Here is a 23,264-nt window from a genome sequence, read left to right as displayed (position 1 = left end):
AAGAATAAAAAAGCATATTATCTAAATGGTGAGAGATTGCAGAGCTCTGAGATGCAGAGGGATCTGGGTGTCCTAGTGCATCAATCGCAAAAGGTTAGTATGCAGGTACAGCACGTAATTAGGAAAGCTAATAGAATGTTATTGTTTATCGTGAGGGGAATTGAATACAAAAGTAGGGAGGTTATGCTTCAGTTATACAGGGCATTGGTGAGACCACATCTAGAGTACTGTGTACAGTACTGGTCTCCTTATTTAAGGAAGGATTAAATACATTGGAGACAGTACAGAGAAGGTTTACTAGACTAATACCTGGAATGGGTGGGCTGTCTTACGAGGAAAGATTGGACCGGCTAGGTTTGTATCCGCTGGAATTTAGAAGAGTAAGAGGCAACTTGATTGAAACATATAAGCTCCTGAGCAGTCTTGACAGGGTGGATGTGGAAAGGATGTTTCCCCTTGTGGGAGAATCTAGAACTAGGGGTCACTGTTGAAAAATAAGGTGTCGCCCATTTAAGACAGAGATGAGGAGAAATTTTCTCTCTGAGGGCCGTGAGTCTTTGGAATTCTCTTCCTCAAAAGGCATTGGAAGCAGAGTCTTTGAATATTTTTAAGGCAGAGGTAGATAGATCCTTGATCAGCAAGGGGATGGAAGGTTATTGGGGGTAGGTGGAAATGTGGAGTAATCAGTTCAGCCATGAACTTATTGAATGGCGGAGCAGGCTTGAGGGGCCGAGTGGCCTACTCCTGCTCCTAATTCATATATTCGCATTGCCAGCAAATTTAGCCACAATACACTTGGTCCCTTCATCCAAGTCATTAATATAGACTGTAAATAGTTGAGGTCCCTGCACTGATCCCTGTGGCACTCCACTAGTTACAGTTTGCCATCCTGAAAATGTCCCATTTATCCTGACTCTGTTTCCTGTTGGCCAGTCTTCTATCCATCCTAATATATTACCCCCAACACCATGAGCTTTTATCTTGTGTAGTAACCTTTAACATGGCACCTTATTGAATGCCTTTTGGAAATTCAAATACGCTACATCCACTGGTCCCCCTTTATCCACCCTGCTTGTTACATCCTCAGAGAACTGTAATAAATTTGTCGAACACGATTTCCCTTTCATAAAACCATGTTGACTCTGTTTGATTCTACTATGATTTTCTAAATGACCTGTTGCTACTTCCTTAAGAATGGATTCCAGCATTTTCCCATGACAGATGTTTGGTTAAGCGGCCTATAGTTTCCTGCTTTCTGTCTCCTCCTTTCTTGAATAGGGACATAACATTTGCGGTTTTCTAATCTGCTGGGACCTTTCCAGAATCTAGGGAATTTTGGAAGATTGCAATCAATGCATCCACTATCTCTGCAGCCACTTCTTTTAAGACCCTTGGATGCAGGCCATCAGGTCCAGCGAACTTGTCAGCCTGTAGTCCCATGTATTTTCTTAGTACTTTTTCTCCAGTGTTTTCTCTACTCTTTTGCCCCTTATTTTCTACTATTCTTGGGATTTTTTTTGTGACGTCTTCTGTAAAGGCAGATACAAAATACTTGTTCAAAGTCTCTGCCTCTAAGTATATATCACCTTCTTGTTTCCCATTATTAATTCCCCAGTCTCATCCTCTAAGGGATCAATGTTTACTTTAGCTACTCTCTTCCTTTATATATACTTGAAGAAGTTCTTACTGCTCGTTTTTAATGGCTGGAATTTTATGCCCCCCACGGGAGCAGGCTGGAGGTGAGGGCTGGGGGTAAAATTGTGCGGGAGGCTGAGGGTGCCGTTCCCGTTGCCTTCCCACCCCCATGAATCGAAACCAGTTTCTCCCGCACCAATCTTTGAGCCACGCATTCAACTCTCTGATCCTACTGACCCTAGGCCAATTTGCTCGTGGCTCAGGCAGTAATCCAGAGACTATTACCCTTTTGGTTCTGCTTTTTAATTTAGCGCCTAGCTGTTCATACTCCCTAAGCAGAACCTCTTTTAGTCCTACCTATGTTGTTGGTACCCACGTGGACCATGACAACTGGATCCTTCCCTTCCCAGTCCAAGTTCCTCTCCCGAGGAGATTTATTTATTTTATTTTATTTTATTTAGAGATACAGCACTGAAACAGGCCCTTCGGCCCACCGAGTCTGTGCCGACCAACAATCACCCATTTATACTAATCCTACATAAATCCCATATTCCCTACCACATCCCCACTGTTCTCATCCCACCTACCTACACTAGGGGCAATTTATAATGGCCAATTTACCTATCAAGCTGCAAGTCTTTGGCTGTGGGAGGAAACCGGAGCACCTGGCGGAAACCCACGCAGACACAGGGAGACCTTGCAAACTCCACACAGGCAGTACCCAGAATCGAACCCGGGTCGCTGGAGCTGTGAGGCTGTGGTGCTAACCACTGCGCCACTGTGCCGCCCTTGTCCTTAACCCTGGCACTGGGTAGCAACACAGCCTTCAGGGCTCACGCTCTTGGCTGCAGAGAACCGTATCAATCCCCCTAACTATACTGTCCACTACTACTCCATACCCTTTTATTCGCTCCAATTGAAAGGCCCCCTCCACCACGTTGCTGTGGTCCATTTGCTCATCCTCCCTGCAGTCCTTGCTCTTGTCCACTCGAGGCAGGAACCTCGAACCTGTTGGACAAGTACAAGGGCTGAGGCTCCTCCATTGCTGCCTTCTGGATCCCCATACCTGCCTTCCTTTTGTGAGTTAGCAGAAGCCTCCTGTATTTATACTTGCAAAAATTCCTGATTCAGCCCCTACTGACTAGGTAACCATTTCTAACTAGTCACCTAATTAACTCTGCAGCTGCTATTAGCAGGCAGCTTATCTATCACTGACTAACACTGACAGAAACCTCAAGTTAAGGTTAAATTTAAGCTGAATGCTAAGTGCTCATTAAGTATTCAAGCCTTGCCCTGTGCCTCTAAGCATATATCACCTTCTTTGTCCCTAATAGGCCCCACCCTACTTCTTACTACCCACTTATGATTTACATGCCAGTACAGGACTGTTGGGTTCCCTCTTAGGTTAACTGCCATTCTATTCTCATTCTCTCTTTGCCAGTCTTTTCCTCTTCACTTCCCCCTCAAATTATTGTATTTGACCTGGCTCTTGCTTGAAGAATTCACTTAATATGCATCATGCACCCTCTTTTATTTCATCGTATTCTCTAGCTCCCTCATTAACCAAGGATCCCTGGCTTTGGTTTCCCTACCTTTCGGCCTTGTTGGAATGTACCTGGTATGTACCTGAAGCATCTCCTCCATTGTTCCATTACAGTTTTTCCCGTCAGTCTTTGGTTCCATTTTACCCTGGCTAGATCCCCTCTCATCCCATTGAAGTTAGCCCTCTTCCAATTTATAAGTTCTACTTTAGATTGTTCCTTCCTCTTCTCTATTACTAGTCTAAACCTTACGATATGATGATCACTCTTATCCAAGTGTACCCCCATAGACACTTGGTCCACCTGGCCCACCTCCTTCCTCGTTGGACCGAGAACATACTGATCAAGGAAGTGCTCCTGGACACATTTCAGAAATTCCTCCACCCTCCTTCCCCTTTATTCTAACATTATCGCAATCAATATTTGGGTCATTAAAGTCTCCCAATATCACCACTTTATAGTTCTTGCACATTTCTGTGATTTCCCTGTAGATTTGCCCTCCATCACTCTCTCTCTCACTATTTGGAGGCTTATAGAATATCCCCAGTGACATGATCATCCCCTTTTTGCCTCTCCTCTCCAACCAAATGAGTTCTGTCCCTGACCCCTCAAGGTCATCCTCTCTTTCCAACATAACTTCTTCCCTAATCAGTACTGCCACCCCACCTCCCTTTTTCCCTTCAGTATCTTTTCGGAGCACTTTGGCCTGAATTTTACAAGTCGGGTGAATGTCCCGACGTTGCGTGGAAATGTGGGTCGGCGGCACGCAAGGGCAGGCAGTGGGTCTTGCTGCGACGTTTTACCAGCAAAAGTCAATTAGGGGTCTGCAGGTGGGGGAGCCGGCTAATTAACGGCCGCGGGCAGTCCTAGTGCTGGCAGCTCACGTGGGGGTGCCATTTTTCAAGACACATGTGCTGCAGTCAGGCGGACTGAAGAGACAGGCAAAAAGGAGGGAGTCAACATCAACGGAGGAATGGCTTCAGAATGAGGAAGGGTCGAGTCAGTGACACCTCCCTGCAGGCGGTCAGAAAAAGGAGCGATGAGCTGTTTCCAGCAGATGGTAAGAGGAGGGCAACAAGCCTAACAAAGAAGGCATGGCTGGAGGTGGCAGAGATAGTGAGCAGCTGAGGGGTCCTTCAAGAACCTGGATCTAGTACAGGAAGAAATGTAATTATCTGTTGTGGCCAGGTAGTAGACCCATTCATGGGGCAACGCCAGGCACCAATGTCTACATCGAGGTGCCCAGTTCTCTCACACCAAACCCCATAGTCAGTGGGTGAATGATGCGTTTAGATGGCTGGTCACCTCACCGTGCCATCCCAGCACTGTGGTGCTGCACATCTACATGGCCTCAGTGATCAGCACAGATGGGTCATGAGCCATGAGTGACACCGCATATGGCTGTGTTTGCAAGAGAAGTATGCTCAGTGTGCCAGGAAATGTCAATAAACCAGAGGTGGAGTGCCTTTCATCACCAAGGCGGGATCGATAGAGGAGAAGGCCATGGAGATCGGATGGGTCATGACTGTTGCTGTGGGCGAGGCAGGTGTGGAAGCTATGGAGAGTGAGCAAAACGATGGTCATGTCCAAGATTCCCTCGACTATATGTGGCTTGTGGCACCTGTGTGGTTCTTTAAAGCCACTGGAAACTCCTGGTCAAGGGGAGGCACCAGGGTCTGGTTGAAGGAGCAGCTGTCTCGCTTAAATCATGTCTCTCCTGCAGGCCGAACAGCAGATGAAGAACAGACCAGGGCTCCTGCAACACTGGAAAGCTCAGAGGATGCACCACCATCTCAGGAAACTGTGTCACTTTATTCCAACTTGCTCTCCACCAGCACAGATACACTCACATTGGTGGGCTTTGTTGTGCATATAGAATGGGTGGCGTAATCTGGTGAGCACTGCACAAACGTGCAGGAGGAGGTAACGGAAGCAGTGACCACTGTGGCCGCTTCCCCCCCCGGAGGAGTGAGGAGAGACCTATCAATGCTCAGATCCATGCAGATGGTGAGCCTCGGGTGTCATCAAAGCAGCAGATGATTTGGCAGCAGCATCTAATGAGTGAAGATCTGTCAGTTTCCAGAGGCAGTGAAGTCCCATGTGCAAACGATGGAGTTCATCCATGCCATGAGTGGCTCCATATCTCTGGCAAGTGAACCCATGGCATCCTCCATTGAGAAAGTGGCAACCCTCATGAAGAGACACATGGAGCATAGCACCGAGTGGATGTATGGGGTGCACAAAGACCTCCATAGCATAGCCTCATCCATGAGGTCTATGGAGCAACGGGTGGGCGAGGTTCTGAACCTCCCTGCATCCTGTGCGCTGTTGGTAAAATTGGAAAAGGTATAAAAATATTCAATAATTGACTGTTCGTTTGCTGAACGACCTTAATTACCTGCCCACCTCCGATCTATTGGCCACTGATCTGTCCCGTCACCTGCATCTGGTAATATAGCTTGGTGTCGGGGAGCTGACCCAATGTGGGCCCATGCTATTTTACCAGCCCCCACCTCTGTTCCTGCCTCCATGGGGCTGCTAAAATTCTGCCCTATTTTTCCTTGAATATTAAGCGCCCAGTTTTTTAAGCCACGTTTGCGTTATTGCCACTTCATCATGTTCCCACATGGCTATTTGTGCTTGTAGCTCACCGACCTTATTCACCACACTTTGTGTGTTGACATACGTGCATTCTAAACCTGTCTTAGTATTCCTCGTAGTCCTTCTTAGTCTGTTCCTATCTAATACGCGACTACTTCCTTCTCTAGTACTATCCAACACTCACTCCTTTATGCAGCTTATTCCTCTTTTCTACTTCTATATGCTGGTGCCCGTGCTCCTGCCAGTTTAGCTTTAACCCTCCCCGACCACAATAATGAATCTCCCCGTGAGGACTTTGGACCCAGTCCTGTTGAGGTGCAACCCATGCCTTTTGAATAGGTGCCTCCTGCCCCAGAACTGGACCCAATGTCCCAAGAATCTGAAGCCCTCCCTCCTGCACCATGCCTCAAGCCATACATTGATCCTCCCTATCTTCCCGTTTCTACTCTTGCTAGTATGAGGCATAGAGCCAACTGTGTAACAGCCCTGACAACCAATTTTATCTGCAGTGCCTGTGGAAGAGTCTGTCACTCTAGAATTGGCCTTTATAGCCACTCCAGGCACTGCTTCACAAACCACTGACCACCTCTAGGCGCTTGCCCATTGTCTCGCGAAACAAGGAGGCCAAAGAAGAAAAGTATGAGGCACTGGGAGTAAGCCAGCGATTACTACCTGAGAGGTCCTACTTTCTAACTTCCTCCCTAGCTCCTGAAAATCTGACTGTAGCACCTCATTACCTGCCCTCTGTCATTGCTACTGCCATTTACCACAACCTCTGGCTCACTCCCTTACCCCTGCTGAATATTCTGCACCCTCTCCATGCTGCCCTTTACCCTGGCACCAGGGAGGCAACACACAATGTGGGATTCACAATGACGGTTACAGAAATGTCTGTCTGTCCTATAACGACTGCATTTCTACTCTTTGCTGTTCTTTCCTGTGCAGTCCCTTGCTCATTGGTGCCATGGTCTGGACAGCACTCCAAGATGTCGTCACTCCTAGCAGTCTCCAATGCTGAGTACCGGTTTAAGAGTGGCACACACCCCGAAGACTCCTGCAGCTCCTTCCTCTTCCTACTCTTCCGGATGGCCACCCATCCACTGTCCTGAACTGTCACTGCCTCAGGTGACCACCTCCTGGAATGTCTGATTCAGGAAACTCTCATCCTCCCTGATGCTCCGCAGTGACTCCAGCTGCCCCTCAAGCTTGGAAATTCTGAGCTCTAGCTCAAGCAGCTGGAGATACTTCCTACACACATGGTCCCCCAAGACGCATGAAGTGTCCTGAAGTTCCCGCGAGGCACAGGAATTGCAAGCAACAGATCTCAGCTGCCCATCCATGATCTAAAAAAAACTGTATTCCCTCTTTTCGAATCTCTTTAGTATCTTGTTTAACTATTAATTCTAATTAATGTCTCGAGTCCTGCTCTGTTATATTTAACCCGATTGAAATTTTTTATGGCTTCGGTCTTCACAATATTTAATTGGAGGAAATTTCTGCTCATCCAGTACTGGATGCCAGATCAGCTGTCTGATAATTTAGTAACAGTGGAGTCGGCGAGAGAGGTGGTGGTGAGGTAGAGCTGGGTGTCATCACCATACATGTGAAAACTAACGCTGTGCTTTTGGATAATGTCGCCGAGGGGCAGGATGTAGATGAGAAATAGGAGGGGACCAAGGATAGATCCTTGGAGGACACCAGAGGTAACGGTGTGGGAGCAGGAAAAGAAGCCATTGCAAGTGATTCTCTGGCTATGATTAGATAGATAAGAATGGAACTAGGTGAGAGCAGTCCGACCCAGCTGTACGACAGTGGAGAGGCCTTGAAGGAGGATGGTGTGGTCAACCATGTCAAAGGCTGCAGACAAGTCGAGAAGGACAAGGAGTTACATTTGTGACTTTGGCGAACAAAAATCTGAGTCTCAGATTTAAAATTTACAGTTGATCGGGCATCAATTGCCATTTGAGGAAGAGGGTTCCAAACCTCTACCACCCTTTGCATGAAGAAGTATTTCTTAATTTTACTCCTGTAAGGTCTGATTTCTCTCTATTACTCTATCTGTTCCCCTTTTATCTTGAAAACTTCAATCAAATCACCTCTTTAGCTTCTAAATTCCAGGGAATACAACCCTAGTTTGTATAATCTCTCCTTGTAATTTAACCCTTGGAGTCTGGATAATCATTCCGGTAAATCAACACTGCACTCCCTCCAAGGCCAATATATCCTTCCTAAGGTGTGGGGCCCAGAACTGCTCACTAACTCCAGGTGTGGTTTAACCAGGGCTTTGTCTTGCTGAAGTATGACTTCTAGCCCCTTGTATTCTCTTACTCTAGATATAGAGGGCAGATTCTTCCATTCCCCAGAACTGATTTTGGTCGGTGCAAAATGAATCCACAAGGTGAACTTCAGCCTAAGAATATTAGGATCAGGTGTAGACCTTTCAACCCACTCAAAGCCTGTTCTGCCATTCCGTTAGATCATGGTTGATTTGTACCTCTGTTCCATTTACCCACCTTTGTTCCATATCCCTTGATAGATCAACGGGACTGTGAACCATGTTAAACATGAGCAAGCTACCCATATGATTACAAGAGCAACTTGCATTTACGTAGCACCTTTTGAATACAGTAAAACGTCCCAAGGTGCTATACATGAGAGTAGTCAGATAAAATTTGACACCGAGCCATATAAGGAGATATTAGGATAGGAGGCCCAAAGCTTGGTCAAGAAGCTGGGTTTTAAGGAGTGGCTTAAATGAGGAGAGAGATGGAGAGGTTTTGAAAGGAATTTCAGAGATTAGGGCCCAGTCAAGTGAAGGCATAGCCACCAATTGTGAGGTGCTGTAAATTGAGGATGCAAGAGACCAGAATTGGAGCAGAACAGAGATCTTGGAAGATTGTGGGGCTGGAGGAGGTTACCAAGATGGGGAGAGATAAGGCCAGGGAGGGATTTGAAAGCAAAGATAAGAATTTTAAAATTGAGGTGTTGCCAGAGAGGGGGCCAGTGTAGATCAGTGAGCGCAGAGCGTGATGGCTAAACAGGACTTGGTGCGAGGAAGGACACGGACAGCAGAGCTTTGAGTGAGCTGAAGTTAACGGAGGGTGCAAGGTGGGAGGCCAGCCAGGAGAGCATTGGAATAGTCACATTGGGATTCAGTGTAAAATATTCTTTTTACACCACAAGACTCATTCAGTGCAAACTGGCAGACATTCACATTGTAATTTAGACTTGTCTCCATTTCCAAGGAGCAAGAAAAAACAAGTACTGTATTTGTCATAATAGCATCACCCTCAAAGCAAGTAGTGTCAAGCTCCATCAGCATTCATTTGAACCTAGCAAACAAATTTTGAAGCTTTTGAAATTGGGCCTGTCCTTGCCCACTGTACCAGTATGAGTTTCTTTTGTTTATTCTTCCATGGGATGTGGGTGTCGCTGTCTAGATAGCATTTATTGCCAATCCCTAGTTGCCCTTCAGAAAGTGGTGATCATCGAATCATAGAAAGTTTAAGGCACAGAAAGAGGCCACTTGGCCCATCGTGTCTGTGCTGGCTGAAAAACGATCCACCTATTCTAATCCCACCTTCCAGCATTTGGTCCGTAGCCCTGCAGCTTACGGCACTTGAGGGACATATCCAGACTCCTTTTGAATGAGTTGAGGGTCTCTGCCTCAACTACCCTTTCAGGCAGTGAGTTCCAGACCCCCACCCACCCTCTGGGTGAAAAAACTTTTCCTCATCTCCCCTCTAATTTTTCTACCAATCACTTTAAATCTATGCCCCCTCGTCGTTGACCTCTCTGCTAAGGTGAATAGACCCTTCACCTCCACTCTATCCAGGCCCCTCAAAATTTTGTACATTTCAATCAGATCTCCCCTCAATCTTCTCTGTTCCAAGGAGAACATCCCCAGCCTATCCAATCTTTCCTCATAGCTGCATTTTTCCAGTCCTGGCAACATCCTTGTAAATCTCCTCTGTACCCTCTCTAGTGCAATTACATCCTTTCTGTAATGAGGTGACCAGAACTGCACACAGTACTCAAGTTGTGGCCTAACCAATGATTTATACAGTTCCAGCATAATCTCCCTGCTGTTATATTCTATACCTCGGCTAATAAAGGAAAGGATTCCATATGCCTTCTTAACCACCTTATCAACCTGTCCTACCTTCAGGGATCTGTGGACATTCACTCCAAGGTCCCTCACTTCCTGTACACTTCTCAGTATTTTCCCATTAATCGTGTATTCCTTTGCCTTATTTGACCTCACCAAATGCATCACCTCACACTTCTCCAGGTTGAATTCCATTTGCCACTTTTCTGCCCATCTGACCAGACCATCAATATCTTCCTGCAGCCTACAGCTATCCTCCTCGCTGTCTACCACACGGCCAATCTTTGTGTCGTCTGCAAATTTCTTGATCATGCCCCCTACATTTTCATCCAACTCGTTAATAAATACCACAAAAAGCAGGGGACCCAGTACTGAGCCCTGTGGAACGCCACTGGAAACAGCCCTCCAGTCGCTAAAACACCCGTCAACAATTACCCTTTGTTGCCTGCCACTGAGCCAATTTTGTATCCACCTTGCTGCATTTCCCTGGATCCCATGGGATTTTATTTTTTTAATGAGTCTGCCATGTGGGACCTTGTCAAAAGTCTTGCTAAAATCCATGTATACCACATCAACTGCACTACCCTCATCTATCTTCCTTGTTACTTTTTCAAAAAGATCGATCAAGTTGGTCAAACAAGATCTTCCCGAACAAATCCATGCTGACTATCCCTGATTAACCTGTGCCTTTCTAAGAGACAGGTTATCCTGTCTCTCAGAATAGATTCCAATGATTTGCCCACTACTGAGGTTAGACTGACTGGCCTGTAATTATTCGGTCTTTTTAAACAGAGGTACAATGTTAGCAATTCTCCAATAATCCAGTACCACACCTGTATCCAGTGAGGACTGGAAAATGATGGTCAGATCTTCTGCTATTTCCTCTCTTGCTTCTTTTAACAGCCGAGGGTACATTTCATCTGGCCCTGGTGATTTATCAACTTTCAAGGATGTTAATCCCGTTAATACTTCCTCTCTCCTTATGTTTATCACAACCAATGCTTCATACTCCTCCCCCTTAACTACAATATCTGCATTGGCCCCCTCTTTTGTGAAGACAGACGCAAAGTATTCATTCAGAACCATACCAACATCTTCCGCCCCTATACATTGGTTACCTTTTTGGTCTTTTATGGGCCCTACTCTCTCCTTAGTTATCCTCTTACCCTTAATGTATTGATAAAACATCTCTCCTGAATGCACCTCAAGAATTCTGCTCCCTCAATTCCTTTCACACTAAAACTATCCCAGTTAATGTTGGTGACCCGCCTTCTTGAATCGCTGCAGTCTATGTGGTGTAGGTGCACCCACAGTGCTGTTAGGAAGGGAGTTCCAGGATTTTGACCCAGCGACAGTCAAGGAACGGCGATATAGTTCCAAGTCAGGATGGGGTGTGGATTATTTGTACAGCATTTTCTGTGTGCTATTAATGGAGTGAGTGCTCGCATTTGCCGAAAAGGAATGGACTGTTGTAAATTGCTTCTGCTTGCTGAGGAACAACTGCAGTTTTCCTCTCTCAATTCCTGTGCCTTTTAACGCAAAAGGCAGATGCAGTTTTCACTCGGAATTACTGTTAAAGCATTGGAAGAGACAAAGGCAGACCGATGCGAGCAGAATCAGCATTTGGGACTGTTTAGAAACTAATTCACCAAGAGACAACAGGACTGCTGAAAAGCCCAGCGTGTCCCAACAGGAGAGTGCTCCATATACTGCATATCCGGTGTGAGTGCTGCGTGCCTGTGTTATGCTCATTGCCATAGGGATGAAGAAGGCTGGTCTGGCCCAGTTTACCAATGCCAGCTCCTTTCTCTGTTTTGAGTAGTCTAGCAGCATAGGAAAAGCTTGTCCAGAGATCTTTTCCTACAGCGCACTTGGCTGGGAATTGGGAAATCTGGTGAGGCAGCATCTCTTGGAGGGTGGGATATCGTGATCAAAGGGGGATGTTGAGGTGGGGACATTATAATTTGATCACAAAGCCACTGTGGAGCCAAGTGGGTAACACTGCTCCTTTGCTGAGGAGTTGGAGGCCCTGCTGCACGAAATGTGTCTTAGTGGCCCAATGTGGGGCTGAAAACCTCCCTCCATTAAAACCACAGGTGCCAGGTGCTGGCCAACTGAGTCCTTGCAGTTCCTTCCACCTGGCTGCAAATAAAGAAGAGGTTTGCTGATATCAGAAGGAAGATGAAGGTGTGTGCGCCCCTCACTGTGGCTCACAGTTCCTGTGGGGCCTATTAATCATGCGGAAGCCTAATTTGGCAACTCCCACACCCACTGAAAGATACCATTTCCAGAAAACTGAAGTTGGAGGGTCGTTGTGGTGGGAGCCTTGGCTCCTTAACAGCCGTTCCACCATCCCCAGCATTTTATCTCCTGACAAAAAATGTGGCCAATGTGGACAGCCACTCACTGATGCCAACATGACTGCTTGCTCGGTAATGATCGCTGGGACGCATAATATTTCTGTGGCCAAATGCCACCTAGACATTATGTGCCAATGCTTTCGCTTCACGTCGGCATAGGGTTGACACGTCATCTGTGGCAGCTTTCACTGGAGGAGAGCCTACCAGGTCATGAAAGCTCTGCGTCTTGTCCACAGGAAAAGGGGTGAAGGTGCTGCGCTTTGCCAACACGGGGTTTGATACAGACGTACACTGCAGACTGCCTGATGCGGTGCATGTTCTGGCAGATGGCTTGAAGGGATCTGTTGGAAGGAAAAGTTCACGCTGTGGTAATCTTCTACAAAAACAGCCATCCCTGTTCTGGTACAACTGTGTGTCAGCCTGTTTTGTGAAGCAGAGGTGGTGATAAGTCTCCTCTCACATGTCCAGGTATGTATTAAAGGGATGTCTGTAAATATGGCTCGCAGGTTAGCGATCAATGCCTTGGGTGTCGTTGTGCTTCCACATAACAGCCCCTGATGAATTCCTTTTCCCTACCTGAAGCCTCCAGGATGTTTGGAACCTGGCAAAGAATGGCCATGGTCATCATTTTTTACGGCGCCATTTAAATGCCTGCAGCGGCCTAGAATACTGAAGGAAAGCGAGAACAGCAAAAAAACTGCAGAACTGCAAGAAAAAGCATTCACCAAATAAAAGTAATCAAAACTTTCCTTGTCAGCACAATCTGTAGCTGTCTTTAAGAGGCCTGTTTGAGCAGACCTGCATCAATAGGTGAGCAACATTCCGTGGGTGGTTCCTTGTCTGAATGAGAGGAATTCTGGCACAGGACCAATTTTTACATCATTTTTCTATTCAAGGGAGGCCTGTACATACTGGTAGCACAGATTCCTTTGTCTAACCAGTAATTTTCTGCAAAATAAAATCAGCCCTCTGCAAACTGAGCCCACTCATGCCTGCGATCTTGATCTCCCAATGCTGTCTGGCGGCACTGACAAAACCCTGGCGAATTCCCTTCTCAAAGTATCAAACAAGATGATCTGGGATTGTGTGGACTGTGATGGTGTGATTGGTGTGATGTCACGCATGGCAGCGGGAAGAGTCCAAATTACAATGCAAATGACTGCCAGTTTGCACTGAATGGGCTGGATTTAATGGGCCCCCCCGGAGACGGACTAGGAGGCGGGGTTCCCATAGAATTGTGTTCAGTGTCTGTCGCCTTTCCATCGCACCATGACTAAGTCGGGGGCGGGAAAGGCTGAAGATGGCCTTTCTGCCCAGAGGCCAATTGAGGCCCTTAAGGGCCTCTTTCCCCCGCCGCAGTGTTTGAAGAACTAAGCCAGCGGCAGGAGCGGGGGAGGCTCCCTCACCCAGGGAGGTTGCCCAGTGAATTGAGGCAACCTCCCTGCAGGATGGTTGAGGGGGGGAGGGGTACGGTGGGACTCCTCTATGGGAAATCTGTGGCCGATGGAGGGCCCCCGGCAGCAGGCTGCCCTCTTTTTTTAATTCATTCGGGGGATATGGGCGTCGCTGGCAAGGCGAGCATTTATTGGCCATCTCGATTTGCTCTTGAGAAGGTGGTGGTGAGCTGCCTTCTTGAACTGTTGCAGTCCTTGCGGGTACAGGTACACCGAGGGGAACTTGCAGGTGGTGTTCCCATGCATCTGCTGCCCTTGTCCTTCTAGCTGGTCGAGGTCGCGGGTTTGGAAGGTGCTGTCTAAAGAGCCTTGGTGCGTTGCTGCAGTGCATCTTGTAGATGGTACACACTGCCTCCACTGTGCGTTGGTGGTGGAGGGAGTGAATGTTTGTCGATGGGATGCCAATCAAGCAGGCTGCTTTGTCCTGGATGGTGTTGAGCCTCCTGAGTGTTGTTAGAGCTGCACCCATCCAGGCAAGTGCAGAGTATTCCATCACATTCCTGACTTGTGCCCTGTAGATGGTGGACAGGCATTGGCAAGATAGGAGATGAGTTACTCGCCGCAGAATTCCCAGCCTCTGACCTACTCTTGTAGCCACAGCATTTATGTGGCTGGTCCAGTTCAGTCTCTGGTCAATGATGACCCCCAGGATGTTGGTCGTGGGGGATTCAGCGATGGTAATGCCATTGAATGTAAAGTGGAGATAGTTAGATTCTGTCCTGTTTGAGATGCTCACTTGTGTGGTGCGAATGTTACTTGCCACTTCTTGGCCCAAGCCTGGATATTGTCCAGGTCTTGCTGCATATGGACATGGGCTGCTTCATTATCTGAGGAATCGTGAATGGTGCTGAACATTGTGCAGTCATCAGCAAACATCCCCACTTCTGACGTTATGATGGAGGAAAGGTCATTGATGAAGCAGCTGAAGATGGTTGGGCCTAGGACACTACCCTGAGCAACTCCTGCAGTGATGTCCTGGGACTGAGATGATTGACCTCCAACAACCACAACCATCTTCCTTTGTGCTAGGTACAACTTCAATCAGGGGAGGGTTTTCCCCCTGATTCCCATTGACTCTAATTTTGCTAGGGCTTCTTGATGCCATACCCGGTCAAATGCTGCCTTGATGTCAAGGGCAGTCACTCCCACCTCATCTCTGGAGTTCAGCTCTTTTGTCCATGTTTGAACCAAGGCTGTAATGCGGTTGGAAGCTGATTGGCCCTGGTGGAACCCAAACTGAGCGTCAGTGAGCAGGTTATTGCTGAGCAAGTGTCGCTTGATGGCACTGTTGATGACACCTTCCATCACTTTGCTGATGATCGGGAATAGACTGATAGGGCAGTAATTGGCTGGGTTGAATTTGTCCTGTTCTTTTGTGTACAGGACATACCTGGGCAATTTTCCACGTTGCCGGGTAGATGCCAGTGTTGTAGCTGTACTGGAACAGCTTGGCTAGGGGTGCGGAACGTTCTGGAGCACGTCTTCAGTTACTATTGCCGGAATATTGTCAGGGCCCGTAGCCTTTGCAGTATCCAGTGCCTTCAGTCGTTTCTTGATATCACGCGGAGTGAATCGAATTGGCTGAAGACTGGCATCTGTGATGATGGGGACCTCCCCGCTTGCCCTCATCGCCCACCTCCACCCCAGCCCCATCACTGGTGCCTGCCGGACTGGCCCCGGTGACCCCACCTCACTTACCTGGAGCCCAGGTCTCCAGTGATGGGCCTGGTCCCAGGCCTGTTGTAGTACCGGCAGTGGCCACCGCTCCCTGTGACGCTGCCGATACTACTGATTTGCTGGCCCTCTGATTGGCTGGAAGCTCTTGGAGGCCGAATACAGGGATCTCGGCGGTGGGTACTGAAGTGCCTCAGCGCCATTGAATCGCGGGGGGGAGGGTGGGCTCTGAAAGGCCGAGGCGGGGTTTCCCTCACCATTTTGGCCCGGTGCTGGGAGCCCTGCCAGCGTAACTAAATTCAGCCCAATGGGTCTTGGGGTGTAAAAATAATAACTGACACTTTTGCCACTGGGCGTACCGGTGTCCAAGATGCTCAGTCCTCCTTCTAGGCCGAGGTTGTGGTAACTCCTAAATACGGAGTCCCTGGTTGATATCCCACCCTCTCTAACCTTTAAGGAGTGGATGGAGGCTCTGTAGCTCAAGGTGAGCCTCTGGCCTTCAGGATTCCTTGTCCTTTGTCTTTGCCACTGACTCCTGTTCACCCATGATTTGTGCTTTGCCCAGTGAACTCGCCTTAAACTGATTATCTGCATCCCATGGGTTGGATTTAACCATGCCTGTGCTTGATGGTGTGAGTGATGCAGATTGTTGTGAGGTGCTGCCTACTGGACCCTAATATAGCAGCTGAGGACTATCACCTGAGACACAGCTCACTTGGTGTGTGAAGTTCTGCTTTGCTGCAATGTGTGTGTGCTTGTGTGAGTGTGTGTGTATGTGAGGTGTGAACATGAGTGAGTGAATGAGTGTGAGGTGTGAGTGAGCGTGTGCGTACCTGTGACATCCCTATCTCCTCTGATCTCATGTGGAGCTCCCACATCTCCTCAATGGCTAAACCTGCCTTCAGTTACGCAGTTTATTCTTTTTGTGCCAAACATTTCCTTTTCTTGAACAGCTTTTAACTCTGTGAAGCCCAAGTCTATCAATACTTGAACACTGCTCCCATATCTGTCCAGGCTCTTCTAGCTCCTCTCTCACACTCCTAGACACAATCCAGGAAAAACCTTGAAGCCTGAAAGCTAATTCTTCTCCTATATTTTAACCCCGAACCTTTCCCTTTGTCACCACCTTATTTGCCTCTATTTTATCAAAATGACTATGGTCAGTGCCCCTCTGAACTGCCCTCCCGTGTTGTTCCTGAGCTCCAAACATCTCATCCTACACCCTCTTCCCTCCTCCCTACATCCTGTGTTGAAGTTGAGAGTCATCACAAGTCTTCAACTCTAACTCATCCTTTCCCTCAAACCTGTAGAATCGTCACCCCGTCAGACCTCTCCTTTGTTTTCCACCCTGGTGTCGCCCTGCACTTTGGACCTTGGCACTTCACCTAGAGATTTCTCAATAAAGAAATAGGAAAGCAAACTACTAATAGATTGGGTGATCAGTGGACACTGCTGTTTACCTTCAGTTAAACCGTACAGAGCAGGTGTTACAAAGGTGCACCTGGGGCTGGATTTTACAGGCCCCCCGAGGTGGGATCGGAGGCGGGGAGGGGGGGGGTCTCGAAGTATTGCGAAGGGTGGCAGGGAGGGGCGGAGGGCCCGACACCCTGCGATCTTTCTGGGGGCGGGATAGGCTGACAACGGTCTTACCGCCCAGAGGCCAATTGAGGCCCTTAAATGGCCAATTAGGGGCCCCTTCCCACCGCCGCTGAGATCTTGTAAAACGAGGCGCCCTCCCTGCGGGCTTGGTGGGGGGGGGGGGGGGGGTGGTGGGTCCCTCCATCGTGGGCAATTTGTGGCCCACAGAGGGCCCCCACTGGGAACCAATTAGCCCCCTGGACCACACCCCCCCCCCCCCCCCAGCCCTCCCTCGCTGGGCCTTCCAGACAGGCCCCAGCGACCCCACCTCACCTACCTCTATGGGTTCCAATGTTGGGCCTGGGTCCGAGGCCTCTGCAGTACCGGCAGTGGCCACCGTTTCCAATGGCACTGCTGAGCTGCCAGCCCTCCGATTGGCCGGCAGCTCTTGGAGACGGGATCCCCATCTTTAAAGGGACGGGGATCCCGCCTCCTGAAACTTCCATTTAAAAACACCGGAGGATCACTCCAGAGGGCCACAAAAATGCAGTGGCGGGATTCCCCACCCCACCTGGCGTCAGGAGCCCTGCCTCCTACTCAAAATCCAGCCCGTGGTGTGAGGCCTTGTGAATTAGGAACACCTCAGGAAATTGTGGGAGGGCTCCCCATGATTCTCTCCCCCAAGGGCCGTGCAGCTGTAACTTTTATATCTTATCTCTCCAGGGCTGGTTTGCCGGGCGGAACCTGGCTGTCTCCCAGGTCCAAACGAAATATCTGCTCTGGGTCGACGATGACTTCATCTTCGCTACAGACACCAAGCTGGAGAAGATGGTGGACATCCTGGAGAAAACAACTCTAGATATGGTGAGCTCAATGCCTTGTGTTAAACATTCACTGTATTAGGAGAAACGCTCCTCTTTGACACCTCCAAATTAATAGAAAATCAAGGGGAGGGGGGTAGCGGATTACTATCTCCCAAAGCAGAAATTCTCCCATTGTATATATGTTTGTGGAAGTCCAACCAGTTCAAACATATTGTAATACAATGGAGCCAAATTTTGAACCCAAGATAACTGATAACACCATTTCTGTGGCTCAGTTGGTAGCACTTTCATTTCCCAAGCCAAAAGGTTGAAGGTTCAAATCCTACTCCTGAGACTAGAGTACAGAATCTAGCCTGATGTGTCAGCACTGAGGGAGTGCTGCACTGCCAAAGGTGCTGTTTCTTGGATGAGGCCCTGTCTGTCCCTTTCAGGTGGGTGTAAAAAATCCCATGGCACTTCAGGCAGAGCAGCAGAGTTCAGCCCAGTATCCAGGCCAATTTTTATCACTCAAAATCGATTGTCTGGTCATTATCACATTGCTGTTTGTGGGAGCTTGCTGTGCGCAACTTGGCTGCTGTGTTTCCTGCACCTTAACAGTGACTACACTTCAAAAAATACTTCATTGGCTATAAAGTGGGGTGGCTGGATGTTGTGAAAGGCGCTATATAAATGCAAGTCTCAGCTTTTTCTTTTTCTTTATGGTCTTTTTAATAAGATGAGTTTCACTCTCTTTATCTCCTGGATTTGATTTTTTAAAAAAAAGAATGCCTTATTCTTTTGTCTATCACCACACAAACAACTATAAACTTGGGTATTACTCATCGGCCTCCGGCACAACCAAAGATCACTTACTCCAGTTGAACAAGGGAACTTTTTTTTAGCTCCTGCTGTAACCTCCTCCAGGCCGACAACCCTCTGAGCTCCTTCAACTCTGGCCCCTTGTACAAGCCTGATTTCCTTTGCCCCTCCATTGGCAGCCGTGCCATCAGCTGTCTCGACCCTGATCTCTCAAATTCCCTCCTTAATCCTCTCTACTTGTGTCTCCTCTAAAGATGCTCTTTAGAACCAAGCTCTTTGACCAAGCTTTTGGTCACTTGCCCTGAGCTCCTTATGTGGCTTACTGCCAATGTTTGCTTGATAATGTTCCGCGACTCCAGTCCCATGCCAACATGATTGACTCTTTAAGTGCCCTCTGAAGTGCTCTAGCAAGGTACAGAGTTTTATCAAACTGCTACCAGTGGTTTAAGAGAAATACCCAGCAACACACACTCACAGCAACTGGAAATGGGCAATAAATGCCAGCCTTGCTGTTGATGCCCACATTCCACGATTTGTTTTTTAAAGTTGTCTTAACCCTTTATATTTCTCCCAGAGTTCTGCCCTGTGATGTAGTACACCCTGTCACGGCTACTATCCAACAATTATGGGAGCTCGGGTTTGGCGGATATACCCCGAGGTTCCATCTCTTGACGAGGTGCACAGAGCCTGTGCTTTGATTGACCTCACTTCAGACACCACTTCCATTGCGGTGGCACGCTGATTGTAAATAGGCCCCAAAACAATACCAACTTGCCTACCACATAATCTATTTTCTGTTCCATTCCAGGTTGGAGGCTCAGTGAGAGAGGTAACTACTTATTCAGCCACATACCTACACAAACTAAGTGTGGAACCAGGTGGAAAGGAGGGAGACTGCCTAAAGATTCACAAAGGATACTACCACGAAGTGGAAGGCTTTCCTAACTGTGTCGTCACAGATGCCATAATCAACTTCTTTATGGCCCGAACAGAAAAGATGCAGCAAGTAGGATTTGATCCTCATATAGCAAGACAGGGACACTTAGGTGAGTGAATGCCAGGTTGCTATTTAGGGGCATGGTGGGCCGTTAAAATCAGAACATGGGTATAATGTAGAAAATAAAAACAGAAAATGCTGGCGATAAAACATTGCAGGCTAGGAATTCGTTTGGACTGGTTTTTGGGCCCATATTCGCTGCACAAAAGCAGGTTGTGTCTGAACAGAGAGACACTAGGCCATTCTGAAATTAAGCCCCAGGTCTCATCTATATCTTTGGACGAGCTCTGGCACTTGCCCAGCAGGTCAGTCAGAATCTGTAAAGGCAGGTTATCATTTTGAGTGTGCGCCCATCATCAGAACTGAAGACTACAAGATCATTCATGCCTTCGTTACCTCTAGACTTGACATTCCAACACACTCCTGGCTGGTCTCCCACATTCCACTCTCCATAAACTTGAGCTCATTGAAAACTCTGCACCCGTGTCTTAACTCGCACCAAGTCCCATTCCCCTATCACCCCTGTGCTCGCTGACCTGCATTGGCTCCCAGTCAAGCAACATCTTGATTTTAAAATTTTCATCCTTGTTTTCATATCAGTCTATGGCCTCGCCCTCCCTATCTCTGTAATTTCCTCCAGCCGCACAACGCTCCAAGATATCTGTGCCCATCTAACTCTGGCTTCTTGTGCATCCCTGATTTTAGTCACTCCACCATGCGTAGCCGTGCCTTCAGTTGCCTGGGCCCCAAGCTCTGAAATTCCCTCTCTACACCGCTCCGCCTCTCCACTCACTTTCCTCCTTAAAACCTACCTCTTTGACCGAGCTCTCAGTCAGCTGACTTAATATCTCCATTTGTGGCTCGATGTCATACTTCGTTTTATAATGCTCCCGTGTACTACCTTGGGCCGTTTTATTACGTTAAAGGCGCTATATAAATGTAAGTTGTTGTTGTAAGCAGTCAGCATTGGTAAGGTTGGAAACAAATAGAAAAGGAAAGAGGGAAAGGATAAACCGATGCAGAGGGGGAGTAAATAGATTTAATGTGAGTTGAGTGGAGGGTTAACAGATATGGGAAAGACCCACATAAATAGATGAGGTGGGAAAGAGAAAGGAATAAAGGTTGCTAGTTCAGCAGTTGTGCGATTAAAGCAGAAAATATGGGCAGAACACAGTCAGCATGTGAGAGAACACCACTGGTTGAGAACCCCACCAGCTATGTTCAAATGATAGCTCTCCACCCTGAACTTCATCCAGTTATCTCCCTGTCTCCAAAACCAATAGACCCAACCATAGGGCTGGATTTTGTGCAGGAGGCGGGGCTACTGGCATAGAGCCGAAAAGTCAGGAGGAACCCAGCCTCTGCATTTTTTTAGACCCCCGGAGCAATCCTCTGGTCTTTTGTGTTCAAAGTTTAAGGAGGCAGGATCCTCGACCCTTAAAGACTTTATCGGGATGAGGATCCCGCCCCCGAGAGCTGCCAGCTAATCAGAGGGCCGGCAGCACAGCAGTATCGGCAGTGCCACTGGGAGCAGTGGCCACTGCTGGTACTGCAGAGACCTCAGACCCCAGAATAGAGGTAGGCGAGGCAGGGTCGCCAGAGCCAGTCTGGAAGGCCCTGGCAAGGAGGGGTGGGGAGGGTGGGCATGAGCCATAAATTGCCTACGAAGGTGGGACTCCCAACCCTCCCCCTCCCCCCCCCCCGCAAGCTCACAGGGAGGGCACCTCATTTTCCAAGGCATCTTTCCCACGCGGCAGCGGAGGGCGCCCCCTCCCCCAAACCACTGGTAAGATCCCAGCAGAGGTGGGAAGAGGCCCTTACTTGGCCTCTGGGTGTGAAGGTCGCCGTCAGCCTATCCCACTCCCAGGAGAATCGGAACTGGGAATCCCAGCGTTGGGTTCTGTGGCGGTCAATTCTGGCCCAATTCTCCAGAACCCCACCCCCCCTCGACCCCCACCCACCCCCCCCCCGCCCCCCCCCCACAACTATGAAACTCGCCGTTGGGATGAGAACAAAATTTGGCCCATGGTGGCCTCCAAGTCAGAAGGATGTGGGTTCAAGTCCCACTCCAGAGACTTGCTCACAAAATGTTGTCTGTCGGATGAGATGATGAACTGAGGCCCCATCTACCCTCTCAGGTGGATGTAAAAGATCCCATGGCACTATTTTGAAGAAGAGCAGGGGAGTTCTCCCCGGTGTCCTGGCCAATATTTATCTTCAATCAGTGACACAAAATCATTATCTGGTTGTTACCACATGGCTGTTTGTGGGAGCTTGCTGTGCATAATTTGGCTGCCATGTTTCCTACATGACAACAGTGATTACACTTTAAAAGTACGTCATTGGCTGTAAAGCACTTTGCGACAGCTTGAGGTTGTAAAAGGCTCTATATAAATGCAAGTTTTTTTCATATCTCCTGCTGTGAAGAAAATGGTCTGAAAGTCAGTGTTCTGATCAGAGGGCTGAAGCGTGACAAGCAGAAGGATGCAATACTCTTCCTGAAGTCTGCATTGATCTTCATTGGAACAATGCAGCAGGCCAAAGATGGAGAGATTAGAGTCGGAATTCAGTGGGGAAGATAAAGTGGCGAGCCTTAGGGAGGGCAGGGCTTCACTTATAAACAGGACAGAGACATTCATCAAAGTGATCAAGTCATCTACTCTTGGTTTCTCTGATATACAGGAGACACCCCTTTGAGTAGTGAATACAGTACAGTAGCTTAGAGAAAATCATGTGACCTGCTGTCTCAAATGCATTTGGGGCAATGGTGTAGAAGGAGGTGAATGGGCAGGTGTTGCATCTGCTGTGGTTTTACAGGAAGGTGCCAAGGGAAGCTGAAAGTCTGGGGGGTGGAAGAGGGAACAACGGTATTGCAGAGGGAAAAATCCCCCTAGAAATTGGAGGGGGGAGGATAAAATGTGCTTGGTGGGATCATGTTGCGGGAGATGGAAATAGTGAAAGATGCTTTGGTGAAGGTTGAGGAAATGGTGGTGTCGTGATAATATCACTGACCTAATAATCTAGATGCTGAGGCTAATGCCCTGGGGGCATGGGTTCAAATCCTGCTCTGATCGCTGGTGGGATTTAAATTTAATTAATAAATTCAATTAATGAATAAAAATCTGGAATTGAAAGCTACTCTCAGTAACAGTGCTATAAAACTATCATTGATTGTTGTAAAAACCCATCTGGTTCACTAATGTCCCTTCAGGGAAGGAAATCTGCTGTCCTTACCTGCTCTGGCCTACATGTGACTCCAGACTCATAGCAATGTGGTTGACTCTTAACTGACCTCTGAAATGGTCCAGCAAGCCACTCAGTTGTCAAGGGCCATTAGGGATGGGCAATAAATGCTGGCCTTGCCAGTGACGCCCACATCCAATGAAAGGAATAAATAAAAGTGACAACAAGGAGGACAAGGGTGGAGGCAGGCAATCTTATAGAGGTGGAAGTAGTTGGTCTTTGTGATGGAAATGACATGAGGTCAGAAGCTCAACTACAGTTTATATTTATATAGCATCTTTAATATAATAAAACGTCCCAAGGCACATCACAGGGGTATTACAAAACAAAACTTGGTCAAAGAGGTAGGTTTTAAGGCACGTCCTAAAGGGGGAAAGTGAGCAAGAGAGGTGGAGAGGTTTAGCAATGGAATTCCAGAGCTTAGGGTCCAGACAGCTGAAGGTACGGCCAC

The 23,264-nt window shown here is 48.0% G+C and overlaps 2 protein-coding genes across 5 annotated transcripts in view; one reads left to right on the top strand and one right to left on the bottom strand.

Annotated features, from left to right (window-relative positions):
- slc26a10 (solute carrier family 26 member 10) overlaps positions 1-23,264 on the bottom strand; it is a 249,493-nt gene that overhangs the window by 110,770 nt on the left and 115,459 nt on the right. The window lies entirely within an intron of this gene.
- Positions 1-23,264, top strand: part of LOC137358586 (beta-1,4 N-acetylgalactosaminyltransferase 1-like) — a 110,183-nt gene that overhangs the window by 75,947 nt on the left and 10,972 nt on the right. For all 4 annotated transcript variants that reach the window (XM_068024597.1, XM_068024596.1, XM_068024599.1 and 1 more), the window contains 2 exons: positions 17,675-17,815; positions 19,382-19,619. In XM_068024597.1, coding sequence (XP_067880698.1) covers positions 17,675-17,815; positions 19,382-19,619 — 379 coding nt within the window. The remainder of the gene's footprint in view (positions 1-17,674; positions 17,816-19,381; positions 19,620-23,264) is intronic.

Source organism: Heterodontus francisci, chromosome X, assembly GCF_036365525.1.
Source record: "Heterodontus francisci isolate sHetFra1 chromosome X, sHetFra1.hap1, whole genome shotgun sequence".
NCBI lineage: Eukaryota > Metazoa > Chordata > Chondrichthyes > Heterodontiformes > Heterodontidae > Heterodontus > Heterodontus francisci.
This window is presented reverse-complemented; position numbering and strand designations above follow the sequence as displayed.